Below are 20,889 nucleotides of genomic sequence, written 5' to 3' on the forward strand. Positions count from 1 at the left end.
CAGTGATTACATCATTACAATACTAGGATGCCATTATGTTCAATAATTTAAGCTTCAAAATTCGGTAATTCACGGGTGAAGATAAATTATGGGGCCGTACGTAAGCTGCAGGGAGATATGTAGAGTGATATTAGCATTAGGTCATTGCTCTAAAATAGATGGAATGTGATTATTTATTATTAATATTAGTACACTTACTGGCCTAAAAGCAAAAGCAAATAGGGCCATGATATAAGCTTCTCCATATAGAGAATTGAACATTATTGACCTTTCAGGATTGCTTGGCATTGATACTCATCGAACTGTTCTTAGTCATTGCCCTGGCCTATGATCATGAAAAAGCAAGATCAGTCACCCGTATAGTAGAGAATCATTGACAATAGCATGCTCAGCGGGTTCGCCACAGAAAACAATGGGAGAGCTAGAAGCTCACAGTCTTGAATTCCCCATATCCGCTGCCGTGATTATTGTCGTAATTTCAATAGATAAACCTACTTCAAAAGACCGTTGGCCCGCCCGATGGGGAATCTTTTGTAATAATGTAGTGTATTAAAGTATGTGTATGCAGTAACTACCGCCCCGACTTCTGTTGTGCTATTTAAAAGATTTCTTTCACCATCATCGAGTAGCGATTAGCGTGTAAAATCGCATAAATTATCTCACAAAACGGATCTAATGTTCATGATTACCAACATCACCATATTCATTACCATTATCTTTCATTTTTTTAATAATAATAATAATAATAATAGCGGCATATTTACCCAGGGTAGCCACTTCAGTTCCGAAAACTGTTCTCCCAGAGGGCCCTGCTATTATTACCCCGGCTTTAGCACGGCTACCTTGATCGGGCGCTCGAGCATTCGAGGAATTTCTTCCTACCGGGTACCCATTCACATCACCTGGGATTATATAAACTATAAAATTGATACTGGAGAACGATTGGAAATAGATAATGAATGAATGGTGATGATAACAGTGATGATGATGGTGGTAATTAGAACTTTGAAGTGATATTAATGGACATGATAATACGAATAATAACATCAGTGATAATGTTGATGATTAAACATTAACAAACGAAGATGATTGGTATATTTCCGGCAATGAACCATGTATAACTTGAGACGCGTTTTTCATTTATCATGTTTGTTATAAAAGGGTTTTCATATCATGATCCTGAAAGACATAGATTATATTTAGTTATCAGAATATCCCTATTCATGTCAGATTGTAAAACATATTAGCTAGCGCTGCACGCTCGCATATTGATTGGTGAGTTATGAAAATTTCAATATTAATTATATTACAAACTAATTAAAATCTCCATTTTATGACAGTTTATCAACAATTTTCGGCTGGCGATTTGCGCGTGATTGTTAAAAATATATCAACTCAGGCATCTTATTCATAATTACAAAAGTGCTTTAAATATATAATATTGACAGATTTCGCGCTCTGATTAGGCTTATTAGATTAATGAATTAATTTATTGATAAATTGTCCCTTTTTCAGAATGGAATATCAAAAAGTTTCATCTCGCGATTTGATAAGAAGAGAAATAGGAAGACAGTCATAATTTTCACATGATGGAATATTGTTCTTCGAATATCCCGGCCCTATGTCAAAACTCAAAGTAATAATAATGAATCATATATGTTCCTTTTTAACTGTGATCCATATCCACTCACAATTCTACAAATCTCAAATTTTCCTCGCGCTCGCTTCGCTTGTTTAGTTATGTATTTACCTTTTTCATGATTACAAAGATTGCTTAGAACTTCTATTCTTCAGGTAGAAAAGTAAATATTTTCAGCTCACGCTTCGCGCTCGCATTATTTGATTGTTGAAATATGTAACGTTTTCATTTACAGATAATTAAAAGTAGCCGTTAACAGATTCTTTTTTATCAGAACGATCAATGCGTACTAAATTCATTCATCTCGTTTAGGATCACAAGCATTGCCAGAATGCTATTTTAGGACAAAATACATGAAATAAAAAATTAGCGCGCGCTTCGTGCTCGCACTATTTAGATTAGGCTTGCGAGATTATTTTACATATATTTTTACATTTGATTTAAAAGAATAAAGCTTAAAAGTGACACTATTTGGTTTACATATTATGAAGCGCCTTCTCATATTCCAATTTTACCTTAAACGTAAGTATTTTATTTTCAAACGAAATCTATAAAAAGGGTGCAGTTAGGCTCTCATTTTGATTCCAAATAGTCTCATAATTGGGATTAGTTGCAAACACGGTTTTCGAATAGAAGGCACATCGGGGAACATCAAAGTATCAAGACAGTCACCCGCGCTGACAAAGTGATAATCTCCCCTTGACATACCCCTACCAATCAAGAGGTCATCTTTCTATTGAAATCCGCAACCCGTCAGACCACCTCTTTGTTCAAGAATATACGTTAATCTCCCCAATCAAGAATGGGGTAATTTAAATCTACCTTGTCAATGGGGTAAGCCGTTAAATACAGCTTGCAATGCGCTGGCCCATGTCATTTTCAACGTCCGGCTTTCGGGGAATTAAAATGAGCATCAAATGGGTAGTTTTCTTGTTCTCGTTTTGTCCCCATACTAGAACCTTGATTTTGTTTCTTTTCGTAATGTGCATTTTGATATGGTTTCCATTATATTTCTTAACATTTCGACATTTCATGTAGTTTAATGCTTGCCTTTATAAAGAGCAATATTACATAAAACCTATTTGGCGAAGCAGATTATAACATAACGTTCGACTGATATTTTATCAACACATTTTTGATTAACCAAGTAACTTCCCTCTTTATAGGTCTACTCTTAATGTGAACATTTGAGTTATATTTATTGCCTACCAACTCTGTTTACCAGGCTAAAGTGAAGGTCCTCATTTGTGTATGAACGACATGTTTTTATTTAAAATACATGTTGTGAGTTTCAAATAAAGGGGGCACACTTGTGTAAAAATGGCATATTTACATTAACAAATTTGATAAAAGCTCTCAAAGGGGGGGGGGAGGGGAGGGGCACACGGACCGGATGATCCCCCCCCCCCCCCGGATTCACTACATAACTGTACCCTCTGATGTGCAGAATATAGACCCCGTATAGACCCACTGACTTCTAGAGGTCACAAAATAGAACACAATACTTTTGAGAGCCCAACTATTGTTCAAAATAAATACGGCGCTGATTGTATTGTGTTACTCCGGCAGGATCCGCACCAGCATGCACTCCATTCTTGTTGATCTAGTATGCTAAATACCTCGGTCACATTTTGTTCTAAGGCGAGTCGAAAACAGCCATTTTAACAGTTTTTGGACCTGCTAAATATTAGTTTTAATAAAATGAATAAAACGGCTGTTTTCGACTCGCTGTATGGCCGCCGTAGAGCAAATGTGACCGAGGTATTACCATTTTCTGTACGTTAATTTATTGTTTGGTGCATATTTAAATATGCAAGCTATACAGAATGCAGCTATACGATTAACAGGTGAAGTACAAAGTTGGAAGGGAAACTAGGCCAAAGAGGCTTTCGTATTACTAACTTTACGTCGGTAAATTATGTTTACCTTAGACACTGGGAATCTAATTCGCAATAATTTGACATACACACATTGCAGATTAATTTAAATATTTGATAGGAAGAAGAAACCAACGGCAATATACACGTATTGTTCAAGTCAAACGTGAAGGTTAAAAAAGAATAGGTATAGAAAAGTTTTAGAAAAATTCAAAGGAAGAAATAAAGTTGGATGAAAAAGGAACCATCAGAATTAAGTTGACAAAATTGAATATTATAAGTAGAACAGGAAAATTGAAAGAAATAATTAAGTCCCCTCCCCCCAGCGGACTGGTTTGAGGGGGTGGGGTCACCATGCATAAAATCATGGTACTTGTTGAGGCCTCAGCCCCAGACCCCCCTTCGGTTATGTGGCTCCAGGATGGTAATCAAGAACACTAGGTCACAGAGCACTCTAGATCACAGGGGAAATTTATATAAGAGAATAAAGACGGATCCCAGGTAAAAAGATTTTATAGATTTTCCTGTCCAATATCATGTCGGAGTCACTTAAATGTGTTAATTTGCATTTTCATTCACGTGATATTTTTCATCGGTCATTAAAGTGTAGAATGTGATTAATAGAAGACGCTATAATTCCTTTATAAACACTCAACTCTATTCATGGTCAAGACTACCTCAACTTTGATAATTTCAATATTCATTTTTAAGTGCTTTTGATTTCGTTCGAAGGTAAAGATGTTTGTAATGGTTTTAAAAAGTAACGAAAGTACCTTTTGTTCTGAATTTCGGGCAATGAAATTCAAGGATTGTGCATTTAAGCTACAATGACCGATATGACAGCTTGAGCATCCATTTTATTTTTAAAGTTCAAATAAATTATATTTTATTCGTTTGTTTTGCACGGCATCTGTATTATGTGTGAATATATAAGTTTCTAGAATTCAAATGTTTAAACAAATGCAGTGGCGTACCTAGGATTTTCCACAAGGGGGGGGGGGGGCAAAATCGCCCAAAAAGAGTCCTCAAAAAAGGACATTTCACAGCAAAAACAAATTGACAAGAGGGCTAAATTAAACATAGACCTATGTTAAGCTCAAATTTGAATTTCAACGCTGCCCTTAGTTTTCAGCCTTTTTTCCACCAAAAAACGTTTGCATTTTATGTTTTTAGTGTTTTTTTTTCACAGTAGCGTTTCAGTGTATTGCTTTAAACGCCATCATTTTGGGACCCAGGTATGATTTATATTGCATCTTTTGCGTGGGGTTCTGCATTTTGTTTACAAAGATGTTAAGGTCAATTCCATATCTTTCCTTTTCACCCGACAATGCTGACTGTGCGGGCTCAGTGTGATGAAAAAAATCTTACCCTCGCCTGAACACTTACTTTCAGAAATTCAATTTCTTAACGGTATGTTCTTCAAAATAAAACAACATGCTCGTGCTAAAGGGCTAAAGCTTAATTGTTCTATTAAAGAAATGAAATCTAAATCTTATTGAATTTTGTCGTATACTGAAACCCGAAACGAAAAATTATCAAAAAAATGTGAAAGCATAACTTTTGAAAATGTATACCCCACTGAACTACGCACACCGATACAAGGACACAACGATATCCAGATCAGTGACTAGAGATCGCTCGTTTAATAGTTTGCCTAAGACGTCGATATCGTGGACATAGAGGGCGCTCATGCAGAAACATCTTATCGGAGAGTCAACCGGGGGTGTCAAAACAAAAGATAAAAGCGCACGCTTCCGTTTTCGCTGCAAAAGGGAACGCTGTCGTCTTAAATGGCAAGAGCACTGACCCGAAGGAAAGAAAAAATTGACAATGGCACGCTGAGCGGGTTCGCCGCAGAATATGAAGGTAAAAACGCACGCACACCTTTGACAAGCCGCCTAAATTACATTTTTTATCATGTTTACATTTGTATGTTGTTCATTGCTAATTTTGTTACTATGTTATGGGGCCATTCTTGACAAGCAATTTGCATTTTTTTATGGTCAAAGCCATATTAATATTGGATACGTACATATGATATTTGTATCTATATTTTTATAGGTGAATAAATTGAAATTAATATTCAATTACATATTTCTCTTTTATGTTTGCATTTCAATAATGTTTATTCATATTTTCTTTCAATAATTAATTCAAATTCTTATATTTATGTATTTATGTAACAATAACCTCTTGCCAGATTATATCAAAACATTCTTTAAGTTCAATAGTGATTTCCATGGATACAACACAAGAAATACAAAGAATTTTCATCTACCTTTAGAAGCCAAGACTCTCATCTTTTAAAAACTCAATTTTATTTCAAGGACCACAACTCTGGAATTCTGTTTCTGTAGATATCAAGCAATCAGTTTCATTAAACATTTCTAAGTCAAAATCAAGGCAAATTATTTTAAGTAGTTATTCATAAAGTTTGTTTGTATAACTTTCATTTAGGCATATTAGGCCCCCCCCCCTTTATGTTGTAGTTTAGTGATTTTTTTTTCTTTGTCACTGAAGTCGTTGTATGATTATTATGTGATAGGGTCAGCTAATCACAAGGCTTGTTCCTTTCTTGCTGTCCCTTTCATATTCAATCCAATGTTTATTTCTATTTGTTGTTGTTTTTTTTTTCCATTTTGTTAATGCAATGTTTTGTATAATGTATGGATTTTTATGAGCAAATAATTTGAAATTGAATTGAATTGACATTAATAATGTTTATTAATATTTTCTTTCAATAATTAATATATGCCGAATTACCAAGTATTTTGTGTTTATGATATAATGTATATCTTGTGTCTGTACTGCCAGGGGAGGGCAGATTTCTATATTTCTAATATGGATAAATAAATGAATCTGAATCTATAAGAAGTGTGTACAATGGGAAGACACAAAGATACTGCTTTCCGTAGAACAGGGTAGCCACGATTATCGGACAATAACAAGTATCAATATGCCATCAAATAAAAGGAAAGGAGCTAAATCCATGAAAGAGTACTGCATTAAGGTCTGGTTTACATCAGAACAAGGGAGGAATAAGTCGAGGAGAAGGAAGGAACTTTGAGAATGATCTCATATCTACTACTGATCTCCTCAAAGCTAATCCTTTAATCCGATGTGAATCCATAATTTTAAGCTGAGGATACTTCAAAGGAAAGCCCTTCTAACCTAAAGCCATGTACAGGATGACCGTAGGCCAGTTAATATTTAAGTTTAATTTTGGGGGGTTAATTTTTCACATCTTACTTTGTGTTTTTTTCTAATGTAAGCCTATTCAAATCCAGTATTAAAGGGGAGATGTAACCTAAAAGGACAAGTTTATCCTTGATTTGAATAAAAGGAGAAAAATCCAACAAGCATAACACTGAAAATTTCATCAAATTCGGAAGTAAAAAACTATTTCTTTTGTATTTTATTATACAAAATATGAAAAATTCTTATTTTCTCCTCATGGTCATATGAAACAAAATTTTATTCTTCCCTGAACATCTGGAATTACCATTATTGTAACAGTTTATGGTGAAGTCAAGGTGGTCCACATTGTCAAATTTGTAAAAATTCAAATATTGTACAATTCAAACAATAAAAAAAAGAAATGGTAAGGGGCATCATTGACTCTCTCATTTGCATAACATTGAGTTGTGCATATAACTGTTTAGAGAAAATTGAGCAAAATTTTTTCTTACTAACTTTCGTATTTTACATCCGATTTAGATGAAATTTCCAGCAATATGCTTGTTTGATTATTCCCTATCGATTTAAGTGAAAGCATAAAATAAGACAAAAACAATATTGAAACTTTGAAAGAAAGAACAAGGAATGAGACAGTTATGGCTGTTTGAAATTTGAGACCATCAATAAAAATAATTCCTCAGAGAGGACCTTAAGCTGTTGGTCCCCTGGTTGCTTGCTCACAGGCATTCATGCTTTCTTAACAGTCAGGTAAAAAAAAACTCTGTACAAAAATGATAAACAGTAGTAATTTACAACAAAAACAATATTGCTTTAACATTCTTTCCCTGTAGACTGTGTAAATTTCAAACTGGTACTTCAGTGAGGTTGTGATAAGGACTACTTTCTTAATATGTGTGGTGTATTTAATCATCAGGAGTTTCTATGAGATCATTTCCAATGTGCAATATAAGTAAATAATCACGTTTCAGTGGATAAAAAAAATAATATAGGATTTGTATAGCACACGTATCCACCTTGCTAGGTGCTCCTATATTACCCCGGATAAGACAAAACTATCACTTCCTTGGCAACATGAAAGACGGCACTATTTTCTTCAGCTTGATTTCTGAAAGATGGATACATCTAAATCGCCTTGGAAATGATAGTTTGTCTAATGACTTTAACCAACAGTAATTATATTAATTATTCTTGAATAATTACCAAAATTTCAGACGGGTCAACGGTGTGTTACATAAATACAAATCAGAGATTAAGGCATTTTGGGGGTATTGTATGGACATTTCAATAGAAAAATAATTTTCTTTTCTTTTTTTACAAAGTGTGGGATTACAAAAAGTGAAGTTGGCTCTTTCATTTTCCTAAAATCTGAAAAGTTACAAAAAGCCTGAACAATCTTTAGCCTGATATGGAAGGGTTTAATAATCATTTACAAAATCTTTTTACATCCCGTGTAAAATACAAAAACAACCCTAGAACAAACACGAGAGGGATGTGACTGGTCTCTTGACAGGAACCCAACTCTCAGATTGAATCCATCTATGACACATCTATGTACTTGGCATTGTGGGATAGATACTCGGCAAGGAAACCAGAAGCCTTCATGGATGACGGCCTGGATTTACCACAAGGTTTCTTGGACTTTCCTGATGGGCTCACTGTCACTAACACGATCACCATCACATAGGACAACATCTTGATTTACAAACTTTAACTTTTACAATCGTAGATTTCCATTTTCTTGAAGAGACATTTTAAAGGAAATATATTTATATCATGAGGGAGACTGCAGAGGAAACACTCTTTTGGCAAAGAAAGAAATCAGGTCTTGAGAAAATGTCAGATATCATATTTCAAGTTGTCAACATGAGCAAGGCACTAGAGAATGATGTCTAGCTTGGGGGCCAAAAACATATTGACAGTTAATGAAATTAAATATATTTCAAATATTGAATCATTCAAAAATTTGGAAGAATGATCACTTGAAATGTTTAATTGGATTATTTGTTGCTGGTATCTTTGATATTGACTGCAGTGTCCATGGTAACCATGATCAATGGTAGTTTTCATTGATTTAAGTTAAAATCACTGGTAAGGGTTATGTAATATCAATAAGAACAGAGTCAACTCAATACCTTTAATGTAAGAACTATTTAAAAAAAACTATCACCTCTAAAAGGCTAAATCAGCTTCAGTAGAGGAGCTCAAGTTTTAGAACGATTTCTAGGGAGGGTAGGGGAGAGGGAGGGTGGGGGTGGGTAGAGAGGGGAGTGGGGGTGGGTAGGGAGGGGGAGTGGGGGTGGGTAGGGAGGGTGGGTGGGTGTAGGGAGGGATATGGGGAGGGGAGGGAGGGGGAGGGTGGGTAGGGAGTGGGATGGGGACAGTAGAGAGGGTAGAGTGAGAGGAAAGAAGAATGGGATGAGGGAACAAACACTGAAAAAAACATTTGATAAAATTGACACAAATGACCACTAAGAAATTCATCAGCAACCATAAAAATAATGTACAAACCTTTTACATGGCAAATTAGGGCACGTATTCTGTGTTCTCTGCGGTGCTAGAACCCCTAGTGGGTGTAGGGAAACAAATCTCATTACACAAGCAATCAACCAAATAACCAGAAATGAACATATCACTCAATAAAAAGCTTACATCAACAGAAAGAAAAGTAAAAGGCACAAAGTTCCCTCCCAAGAAAACACCAAACCCTCCTTTGTTCTATCCTATTTAGTCGAGAGATTTCAACAGGGGGGCGATAACTTGTGCTATTTCCCGCCCATTATTGCCATTGCTTGAAACGTGCGATCATGTATGAGAGAGCTTCAAAACAAACTGTATGACCTCTTCCCTTGCTGCACTGCTCCGCGCAGTAAGATCCATGAAGATGTTTTCGGAGGGTATTATGAGCTAATTACCTGTTGTCAATCAAGCCATTCCGAGAGATACGGTTCATAATAATAACTTCCATCCCCCAGTAATTGTCTGCAAATCAAATCAAGCCAGGTAAAACGCTCAAAAACAGAAGCATAATCAAGCTTGTTTTTTTTGAGTGGTTACAATTCTTTGAGTTTTGTTGCCGATTCTCCATTGGCTGCCACTGAACAAAAGGAAAATATATTATTAACAGATTACATCATGAGGCATGCGCATCATGACTATCTATTAAAGTAGTAGGTTTTGGTTGAAATCAGAAGCAGAGTTGCAGCAACGTTGTGAAGATAGGGTAACAGAGGGCAGTTATTCAGATCGGCATGAAATTCTGAACAAGGTCAAAATTTCATTCCAATCTTTCCCAATCAATTTTTAATCATGGGGAAAGTGGAAGGAGTGTGAACAACACAATGCACAGTCAAGGGATTGCATACTGGTCTTTCCAGCGGGCCGTTTCATAAAGCTGTTTGTAAGTTAAGAGCAACTTTAAGAACGACTGGTGAACTTTTCTTACGCACATAACCATCGCAAAATGAATATACCATTTACCACAAGAAAGGATCACCAATCGTTCTTAAAGTCGCTCTGAACTTTAATACAAACAGATTTATGACACACCCACCAGGTGTACTTAATGGCGGCACATGGAAGTAAAATTACAAGAGAAATTTATTCCTGCAAAAGTATCAGTTGGTCTCACCTGGTAAAATGATCAATTTTTTCCCCAATCCTGCCCAATCTCTAGGTTTGCCAAATAACAGCAAGATTGACACAGTGGAACAGGAACATGAGACCCCCCATGCCAGGGGCTAGGTTTATTATCATTTTTTCAAGAACACCCCCTCCCCAGTAAATCCATTAGTCCATATTATTTGCAGAGATCTGTATGTATTTAAACCATCAGCAATGAAACATTGACATTCAAGTTAAATTCTCCTTAAAATGATTTAGGTCATTGACTGATAGCTCACCCTCGTAAACCTACTACGGACTTGAAGAAACAAAATATCATTTGAAAGTAATTATTAGTCTAGCCTTCAATTCTGCCATCCCTAAATTCCATCCCCAAGCTTAATCCCTCTTAATCCCATCCCATTTCCAGTAATATCCCTCCTCCTCAGCAACCAAGATCTTTTCGTCGCCCAGACAATTTTTGTCATCACAAATTACAGTATATCATTTTGCTTTCCAAAGCCCATGCCTTCATAGCGAAACACCTGCTAAGATTAGCGAAAATCAGACGATAAATTCTAGATAGCATCCAGGCCATTTGCACATGGGGTTCCTCAATCAGTAAGTCAGTTACTTGGCAAGAATGACATGGATAAAATCAGCAGTGGAACTATCGGTAGCCAAATGTGACACAATTTTTTAATAGGTGATAAGAGATTCCATAGCATTTGGGTCTTCAGATTATTAAAAAAACTGCCTCAGAATGACAAGTGAAAGGTTTCCTGCACAATTAAAGCATTTATAAACATATTTGTGGCACAGTACACTTTAGAATGTGAAAGCCTTTGTAATATGCCGAAAAGTGAGGTCAAAAACTCATGTTGGAATGCACCCCATCGAGTGGAGAAGGGGCATACATCATATGTGGGCAAGCTAGGAATGGGACATCAAAATTAACTTTTATTTATAAAATGCCTCTTCACCTTTCCCTGACAAATTAGAAAACATGAGAAATCATGACTAACTAGGGCCTAAATTGGCAACAGCTTTGATGCAGCCTACCGCAGACAGACCTAAATCAGGCACACCAAATTCGGAAGCCCTTTCTTTCCGATACCTCCCAAATTCCTCACGTCGCCGATCAACATGTCCTTTTGCCTGTCTGCAATACGTAAAGAAACAAAGGAGACGTTTTCCTGTCTTACAAATCCAGCGAGCTTGGGAGGTGTGAATGCAAATAAATGTTTCCGCTAGACATCGTTTCCTCTGAGCAACGACTGACAAAAAAACTCATCGGGAATCTTGAAGAATGGAAATATGAAAAAAAAATGCTTCTGTCATTCAAACATGGATGACATTCTTGGACCCCTTTCATACTGTAACATTAATGAATGGAAGATAGCTTGGAACTATTTTCATGTCAATGCTCGGTTTCTCTGGCGATTTCTGCTTTCAATCCTAATTTTAGACGAAAAGATTTCATGGATGTGCAATGAGTTTAAAAACAGGACTCTGCCATTGTGCAATTCAGAGAAGAACCTGAAAGATACATATATATAATTAAAATAAAACATTATGACCTAAATAATATTGAGCCGTGTGCAATAATAGTTGGATAGTTTCCCACTTTCAAAGCAATATATTTCACTTTATGCATATTTATATGTACATGTACAGTGTTTCAACATCTAACTAAGATGAAACATGTCCAACCTAATACCAGAGACTTTGAGACATAAGGAGCATACTATACAAAGAAATTAATCTGATCAGCGGTGTTGGCTAAGTCGGTAACGCGTCTGCCCGTCGAACCAAAGATCGTGGGTTCGAGTCCACCCCGGGCGGATGACTGAAGCCAGTGCGTTGTGTGTAAACGTCTCTCCCATGTTTCATAGATGCAGGCTATGTTACAATGGAAAACACTCCGTCCCTCGGATAGGACGTTAAATGGAGGCCCCGTGTAGAGGAGAGTCACCACCTTTGCACGTTAAGAACCCATTGCACTATTCGTATAAGAGTAGGGGGGAAACCCCGGTGTAGTGGTCCACCTGCATTCCCCCCAATCAGTTATATCGGGAGGAGAGACCTGCGGGTCACAGTGATTCAGTTCACTTTTCGCCTCCCAGGCACAGGTGACGCCAAAACAAATAATAATAATAATTTGACAAGCCTGTTGTACTTTTTGTCAAATACTTAACGATGAATTTACAAAAGGCATCTCACATGGTGCATCATGATCATTGGCAACAAGAAAGGTGGTCCTTAACAAAGACCCTGTCATGCAAGCCAGCTCCTGATCATAATGACTTCCACTATATCCCTTAATCTATACCATTCTGAAACTTGGAAAATAATAATTACTGACTTTACACATATCTTGGCCTCTTCAGATAGTTGGTTAACTTTTTCTGACTATCCAATTATGATGAGTTAATGCTTGCAAGTATGAAACCAAGGGGCTTACGGCTTCAAGTCCTCTCTGAGTGACTTTGATTATAACAAAGAGCACGAGAGCTTGGACTTGGTTTTGAATCCTCTACAACCACTTCAAAGGCCATTGCCATACCATCAAGACATCTCATTGTAACCTTTGATATCCAGTTTATGTCTTCACAACACTCATAAAGGACTACAAACACTGCTTAAAGAGTTCCGACAAAAATTATGTTACTAATTCTCCCTCGAAATATAAGCCAAATTTAAACACCGGAGTCGTGCAAAGGATTTTTCTCACCTTGTTGTGCCATCAACTAAATGAAGGACACGAAAAGACCTAATTTTGAACAGCAAACTAACCCTGAGACAAGGAACAAATTTAGGGGAGGTGTCAGGTCGGTCACGGGGAGTTGATCCTGTACTCCAGGGGTAGTGGCTGGGGAACTCTAGCCAGACGGTGCGTCATCCGCAACACCTGCCGTTAAGGGGTTACCTCTGGGATTTGGATGTCCAAATTGTAGGTAACAGGTCAGCTTTTATGCTGTGTTTTCTCTCTCTGATATCATGCTACTACTTAAGCTGTGAGTGTGGACCTCTAATTCTTGTGAAGAGCATTCTGAAGGTTTAAGGGTGGTTGGTTGGAAAGTGCATCAATTGTTCTGAGGCACAAAGACTTCTATCTAATATAATACGTGATAGAATTCTCCCAGTAACTATTATCACCACTGTCATCATTATCACCACTGTCATCATTATCACCATCATCATCATCATCGTCATCAACATCATCATCATAATCAAAATCATCATCATCAAAATCATCGTCTTCATCATCATCATCATCATCACCTTCACCATCATTGTCCTCAAGATCGTCAACATTGTCATAATCACCGTCATCACCATCGACATTAACATCGTCATTATCCTATCACCTTCTTCACCTCATCCACCACCACCATATATATCCTAACCATCCTCAATATCACCCTAAACATTGTCACCATCATCTTTTTCTTTCAACTGATTCCTAACCGTTTTTAGGCGATGAAATCTTTTAACTTTCTCTCACGGATTACTGCCTTTCCTAAGGGAACAAAATATAATTTTGACATTAAACATCTAGAATCTAGACCACTTGGATTCAACAACACTTCTGTATTGCTTTCTTTTACATAGCAATTCATTTAATGTTTGTTCATATTGACATTTTGGCCTTGTATGGAAGATCAATCCACATGATGAGAAATGATGAAGAGAATATATATCGCTACAAATATCAAGCTATGATCAATATCCTACAGTGCTTGTATTCTATATAAATGCAAACCGTCTGAAGTCAAAAACTATTCCCAGATTAGAGGAAAGTGACAAATCGCCTAATCAAGAAGTGTGAAAACCTGGGTGAAACAGTCGCAGCGCTGAAAGACCGCAGTAGCCTGGTTTAATCCACCAACTAGATTTACACAACATCATCCTCTGTCTACTTCATACCCAGTGCCAGAGAAAGGATTGAACGAGATACCAGAACCATATTCATCTACATTATGATATAGTAAGTCACATGTTGACAATAGTGATCTATTAAAGAAGAGACATTTGTTGGTCAAATATCGCAATTATTAGAACAAAAGTCATGGGCATTCTCAATATCTTCGGTATCATGCATCAATATGTAACAAATTAGTACTTCAAAGTGCAGAAGATAATCATTTTTGGATTTGTAATTTTCTCATTTGATTCATTTTATGGAGCTAAAGCCAGGGTAACAATATCCAAGTCCTTTGGAAGGGATGTTATGACATAATGTGATATGGGCTATACAAGAACTTTGTTATTATCATATTATTTTTTCCATTGATTCCCTTCTTACCTGAACAAAACTATCCCCCTTCACAAACTCAAATAAGGAGGTAAAGAAGAACTGATAAGCAACTCTGATGTATTAGCACAGAAAAATTTAGTGCTATACAAGAAAGGCATACATCATGTACACCAAGTGAAGATGGTGCACATACAGACCCAGTCAGCAATCTTTGAGCATGATTTACACTCGATTTTACACTCGAGCAAGAACAAACGAAATGGTCCAGCGAATCTATTGTTCTCCTTTTGTTCTGGCTTGGTCACTCTATTGTTCTGGACCTGAGTGTAAACTATGCTCAAAGATTGCTGACTGCCACTGTACTGCCTGAAAAAAATAACCTCATTTTCCATGACCAAAAAATAGAGAAAAAATTGCCCCTGGAGACACAATGCCCTCCCTATCTACGACTATAAACCAGCCATTATTAGAGATCATTGCTCATCGTTCCTGGTGCCCTGGCCTTATTAGTACACAGGAAGGATGAACCTCACACTATATTTGGACACCATTGTGCTAAATAGACACAACTCCTGGGCCCTTCTTCCTCATTGACAGCTGTGCTTACCTGATCATAATTTATTTTCATTTCATATCAAAATATGATCTGATAATTGAAGGGAATTCGGATTACGTTTAGTAGCAACTGTTCAATCACCTCCGAATGTGAAGCTTGATTGCTTGCATTTTGCAGTGTCAATTGGATTTTGAAAAAAACATGGTTGCATCATCTGCAACACTTTCGTGACCATAGAGAGCAAAGATCTGTTTCTCAATGGTTTTGTGTTCTCAGGGGTCTAAATAACAAATTTAGTGGGTGTGCCAATTTTGTAATTGTGGGACGAATTTAGGAGCCCCCAAACTTCCAAAAGGCCAGGATTCGAGAAGTTCCCAGAGAAACATGCTCTAGGACCATCTTGCTCAGTGGGATTTTGGAATGATTGTTTCAGTTGATACATGAATTTACTCATTCAGAATTATTTCACTTCATACTATTTATGGTTGCTTTTGACATAAGCAGGGGCCGCGGAAGCGTGTACAAAAACGTAAAAATGACCATGTGATTGTGTGATTTTTTGCATGGTCAGCCCCCCCCCCCACTTTGAAAACCATTCCGCAGCCCCTGATAAGGGTGCATTAACATTGGAATCAAGGTAGATATTTCACCTCGTTGATTAAAGTTAGCTTTTCTTTGAATGATCTAAGAAAAGACTGGACGTGGCCTTTAATGACAAGAGGTGGGGGAGGTGCAGGTTGGCTCAAGAAGAAGAGAAGAGGTCTGAAAGGGAAGCCAAAGGATGTCTAAGACCAAGCACGGGTCAGTTAGATGAATCAGGGCGAAACGCAACAGCTGGGGGCAATATGATCTACATCAAATAGTGGAAGGGTAGCTTGCTTAACCCTCTCAATCTTATAAATGCTTTCCTCTTAATTTCTATCTTTACTTTCTTCTGTTTCAGACTTAATCATCTATTTCCCTCGAGACCAGTCATGGTACCTTTCGCTCTATTTCTTTTCTATCCAAGACTATCTCTTTTCCTCCATCATCCACCCATCCTCTCCCCTCCCCCTAATCATTCCCTTTTCTCCATCTTAAATCTTCCCTCATCTGTGATAAAAGTACCTCAAACTCCTGTTCAGTGTTTTATAAAGCTGTTCAATAGGTTATGAGCGACCAGTAGCGTATCCATGATTTTTAAGGGGGGGTTCAAGCTGAATGAAATGTTGACTAGAAAAAAAAGGTCTTCACCATCAATTTTACGTCATTTCGTACCTCCGAAAAACTGGACAAGCAAAAAAAAAAAAAGCTCTTTACCACAAATTTTACGTTGTTTCATATCCTTGAAAAATTTGGAAAGCCAAAAAAAAAGAAAAAAGGGGGGATTTGAATTCTTAGGGGGGGGTTGAACACCTGTAATCAAGAGAGCGAATTTACAAACAACTGGTGATTCTTTCAAAGCAGCTAAATACACATTAACTATAATTTACATCAAGAAAGAATCATCAGTCATTGTAAAGTTGCTTGTAACTTACGAACAGCTTAATCAAACATCTACCTGATTCTGTTGATTTTCTGTATACATAAAAGGCTAACACTTTCATTATGTATCTCATGTTCTAAAGACCACCATTTATGAACTCATATAGGTACACTGCATTCAAATTTCAAAATAAATCTCCTTTGACTCCTCAAATAAAAAACAAACACTATTTTTCAATCAATATTCACACTTTGAAAAATATTTTTAAAAAATACAACTCAAGTCAAAATTAATAACGAAAAATGAATTTAATAAAAACTCGCCAATTTCCAGAGACACGACATTTGCTCCTATCTTAATATCTCAGAGGGCATATATTAGGGTTAGGATTGTAATAGAGTTTAAGAATAATGTTAACATGGTTTTATTTAATCTTAAGAGGTTGGGTTTAATGTATGGCTGAACATGCAGATGTTCCATCAGGGCAATTGTCGCCGGAGTAAATGTCATGGAACCCAATTTGCACCTCTGTTCTCTCTCTCCCTATCTTTATCTCATTCTCATTTTTCTATCTTTCTCACACCCATTTTTATTTCTTCCTTTCTCTCTCCCACTCTTATTTTTGTCTTGTAATCCCTTACCCCTCCCCTTTAGCAAAGGATATGGGTGGTTGTGCATAGCTGCCCACCTGATTATGAGTTTCCACCCCTGCTTAACATGCATGTTTCCGCTTCCACCTACCTCAAATATAATTTCCTTTTTTTCTTCCTACATAATTTGAGAACCTAAAGAAGGGGTACAATGACGAGGACAACAAAACTAAAATCTCTGTAAAAATGTGTCATAAATGCTCTTGTGAAACATGTTCTATGGTAAAATCTTTTAAGTGGCATCTTGGTAGCCAAATGATCAGAATGAAAGTTGATTTGAATGTATGTTCTTAAACTGATTTCAAGACATTAGCTCTGGCGACAATTACTCTGCTGTAAAGTCCATGCACGAAAGGAGCGACCAATTATAACCCTTGGTTAAACACTTGGCCTACCCTATAACCCTTGGCCTACCCTACATAAACCTAGCATAGAACCCTATTGCAACCCTAACCCTACACGTATATCTTAGACAAAATAAAGCCAGAGCAAACGTTGTGTCACCATTTGGAAAACCAGGAGATGGAGCATATGACCACAAATTTCTGTATTCTCTGTATTCAGTGTCATTTAATGCTCTGGTAAAATCTTGAAAGGGGCCTTTTAATTGTCACAAAATCAGAATGAAAGCTGATTGAAAATACAGTAATTTCTCAGATTATATTGTTTTTATGCATGTGAGATTACCTGGTACTGGTTTTAAGAGTTTCAAGACACATAATTGAGTGCACTTGATATGTCTAACTAATCATATCAATTCAATCATAATAAAAACCTTAAAGCAGTACATTGCAAAATTATTGTTATTGTTACATCAGGTTTCCTCTTTAAATCACTGAAGAGTAACCAGCAGTGGACCGACACTAGATTTGTGGAAAATGGGACTGAAAATTGTAACACAAAATATGAAGCAATGGTAAATTGTATTCCAATTTCTTCATCAATTCACATATCACAAGTATGGATTATGCTAATACTCATCTTCACCTCAAACCCCAAGACAGTCTTATTCCCACTCTTGCAAAATGATTGAATTCCAGTTTTCAATCGAATTAAAGATGATTGGCATAATTTGTACAACATTCACGACAAGTCTCTAGAAACTGATGCAAGGTTAAGAAACATCCGATATGTTAAGGTGACTACCCAAATGCAATTAGACCCTCCGAAAGGAAATAAAAAATCCTGACCACCGATTTCGCAATTTCAATATTGGCTCTGCATTGTCTGAGGCTATTATTTGGTTTAATTTGGACAAACAGCTGCATGCTTGAATCACAGGTTCTCGTCAAGCGCGCCACCAGGACCCAGCGATTCATCCCGGAAACGGTGCTCGGACTTTTCCAGCCATTTTTGGCAGTTCAAGCGCTCAGATTTGGGGTGGTAGTGCCAAATGGAGAGTAGCACTTGTTAATTCTGACAGTGTTAGTAATGAAAATTGGGTGACAAGACAAGAGACACTTTCACAATCTCATCTTCTCCTGACATACATATCTCAGAAAGGTAAAACAAGGGGGTGGGGTTTGTGTAAGCTGTAAGCACTGTCAGTCCTGGCAGTTTTTCTAGTAACATTAAGACACCAGTGCTACTTACCCAATCAAAACTAAGGATTCTAATAAAATTTTCAGAGCGGACACATTGTTATAAAGTTACAAATGACTGGAACATCTTCTTAGGTGATATCTCAGCCACAAGGGAATATCTCATTTAGCACAAGAAATGGTCACCAGTCATGTGTTAAGTCCTTCATAACAGCTTTATGCAACACCCACAAGGAACTGGAAAATTGACATCCCATAAAGCACCTCTGTAACACATACTTTGTGTCACTTCTACAAAAATGTGACCAGCCATCTCAAAACTGACAATAAAGCATCCCAAATGAGTTTTGAGATTTATATTGACCTTGAAAGAGCAGATTCTAAGATTTAAGATGATATACAACTTGTCAAACTTGATCTCAATGAAATTCCAAGCAGTTTGGATAAAATGATATAAAAGAAATTTGTGTATTTCACCTTTTCTTGAATTTTGCATTATGAAGAAAAATTGATTGTTCTAATACATTAGAGTTGAGAAATTTGTGTATTTCACCTTTTCTTGAATTTTGCATTATGAAGAAGAATTGATTGTTCTAATACATTAATGTTGTCATAATTATTATTATAATTATTATTATTATCATCATTATTATTTGGTTGGTGTCATCTGTGCCTGGAAGGCGAAAAGCGAACTGAAGCACTATGACTCCTCCTGATATAACTGATTGGGGGGGAGTGCAGTTGGACCACTACACCAGGGTTCCCCCTACTCTTATACGAATAGTGCAGAGGGTCACGTTTACTTTTTTAAAGACCAAATTAACATGTTGGCTATTAACATAGACCATTCCCTGGTGACTTACTGAAGGCTTTGGGTTGGTGGATCACAAATACATTAACTACCACTATCGGATACTTACCAGAGTAGCGTCTGGAGTTTGTGCCCTCATGCTCACTTTGGTCTCCCGGTCTTTGCAGCTAGGCACTTCAATGGGTTCTGTGTGCGTGAAACTAAGAATCTTCACACCTATAGAGCGAGAGTAAGAGACCCAGGAGAGGGGTTAGAGGAGCAGGGGGAACAGGGAAGAGAAACAGAGGAGGAAATGGGAGATAAAAGAGGAATAAAACTGGTTAAGCTGTATTCTCTGTAACATATTCATTGAAAAACCTGAATTCTGTGAGTCAATGATGTGTTTAATTTGGCACTGCTGCTATATTTGGTATAAAAACGGGTTTTGCAATTATCATCCTTTCCATAAAAGGCAGTCAAATGCTATATAGTAATCACAGAAATCTATTTCATTATTGTATCAGGAAGTGAATTTGAAATATACATGTATACGGTTTAAACTGAAGTAAAATGCGTTCAAATTTCTCATAATGGGTCATTTCACACTGCATGCAGTACTACCTCGTGAAACAAAAAGTGACAACTTTTCATAATGAGAAAATGTTTTTGACATGAAAATGATTCTGAATAGAAAGTAAACTTCAGCAGGACCAAATTTTCCAATTATCTCAAAAAATTTGCTTTATTTCAAATAAGTAAATCCCATTCTTTTAACCGGCTTATAACTCTTCAAACACATGAACATGTAGAGAGAACTATCATTTAAAATTCTTCTCTTAAGAAAAAAGATTAATGAGGATCATCAAAGAATCAAACAACCTACAAATTAAATAACTACTATTTTTATCGTGTGAATTTATAAATATATGAGTAATAATTCTAACAAAAAGTAACAGAGATGCATGAGTCAGAGTACATTTTTATTGATAATCACAGAAAATACTGAAGAGACCACACAAGTTCATAATCTGCCAGAGCAAATCATCATAAAAGTGGGGTACCTGATTTGAAATGTACATGTACATCAAAAATCTCTTCTCTGAAAATTCGGGTTGACTATAGGAGAAAAGTGCCGCTACCCACATCGGCCAATGTCAACTCAAGGGAGCAAGTAACATGAAACGTAGCGATTGATTGTGGGGTTGATTAATGCGATTGATCACACACAATAACCAATGCAATCCATCGTTGGAATCAGTCCCATGATTGAACACTTGGCTTTGTGTAAGAGGGTCCTGGAGGAAAGTTTATC

The 20,889-nt window shown here is 36.8% G+C and overlaps 1 protein-coding gene across 4 annotated transcripts in view; it reads right to left on the reverse strand.

Moving 5' to 3' along the window:
- LOC121418684 (rho GTPase-activating protein 18-like) overlaps nt 1–20,889 on the reverse strand; it is a 128,854-nt gene that overhangs the window by 38,279 nt on the left and 69,686 nt on the right. For all 4 annotated transcript variants that reach the window (XM_041612690.1, XM_041612670.1, XM_041612679.1 and 1 more), the window contains one exon: nt 19,708–19,814. In XM_041612690.1, the coding sequence (XP_041468624.1) occupies nt 19,708–19,814 (107 nt within the window). The remainder of the gene's footprint in view (nt 1–19,707; nt 19,815–20,889) is intronic.

Source organism: Lytechinus variegatus, chromosome 1 (genome assembly GCF_018143015.1).
Source record: "Lytechinus variegatus isolate NC3 chromosome 1, Lvar_3.0, whole genome shotgun sequence".
NCBI classification, from domain to species: Eukaryota; Metazoa; Echinodermata; class Echinoidea; order Temnopleuroida; family Toxopneustidae; genus Lytechinus; species Lytechinus variegatus.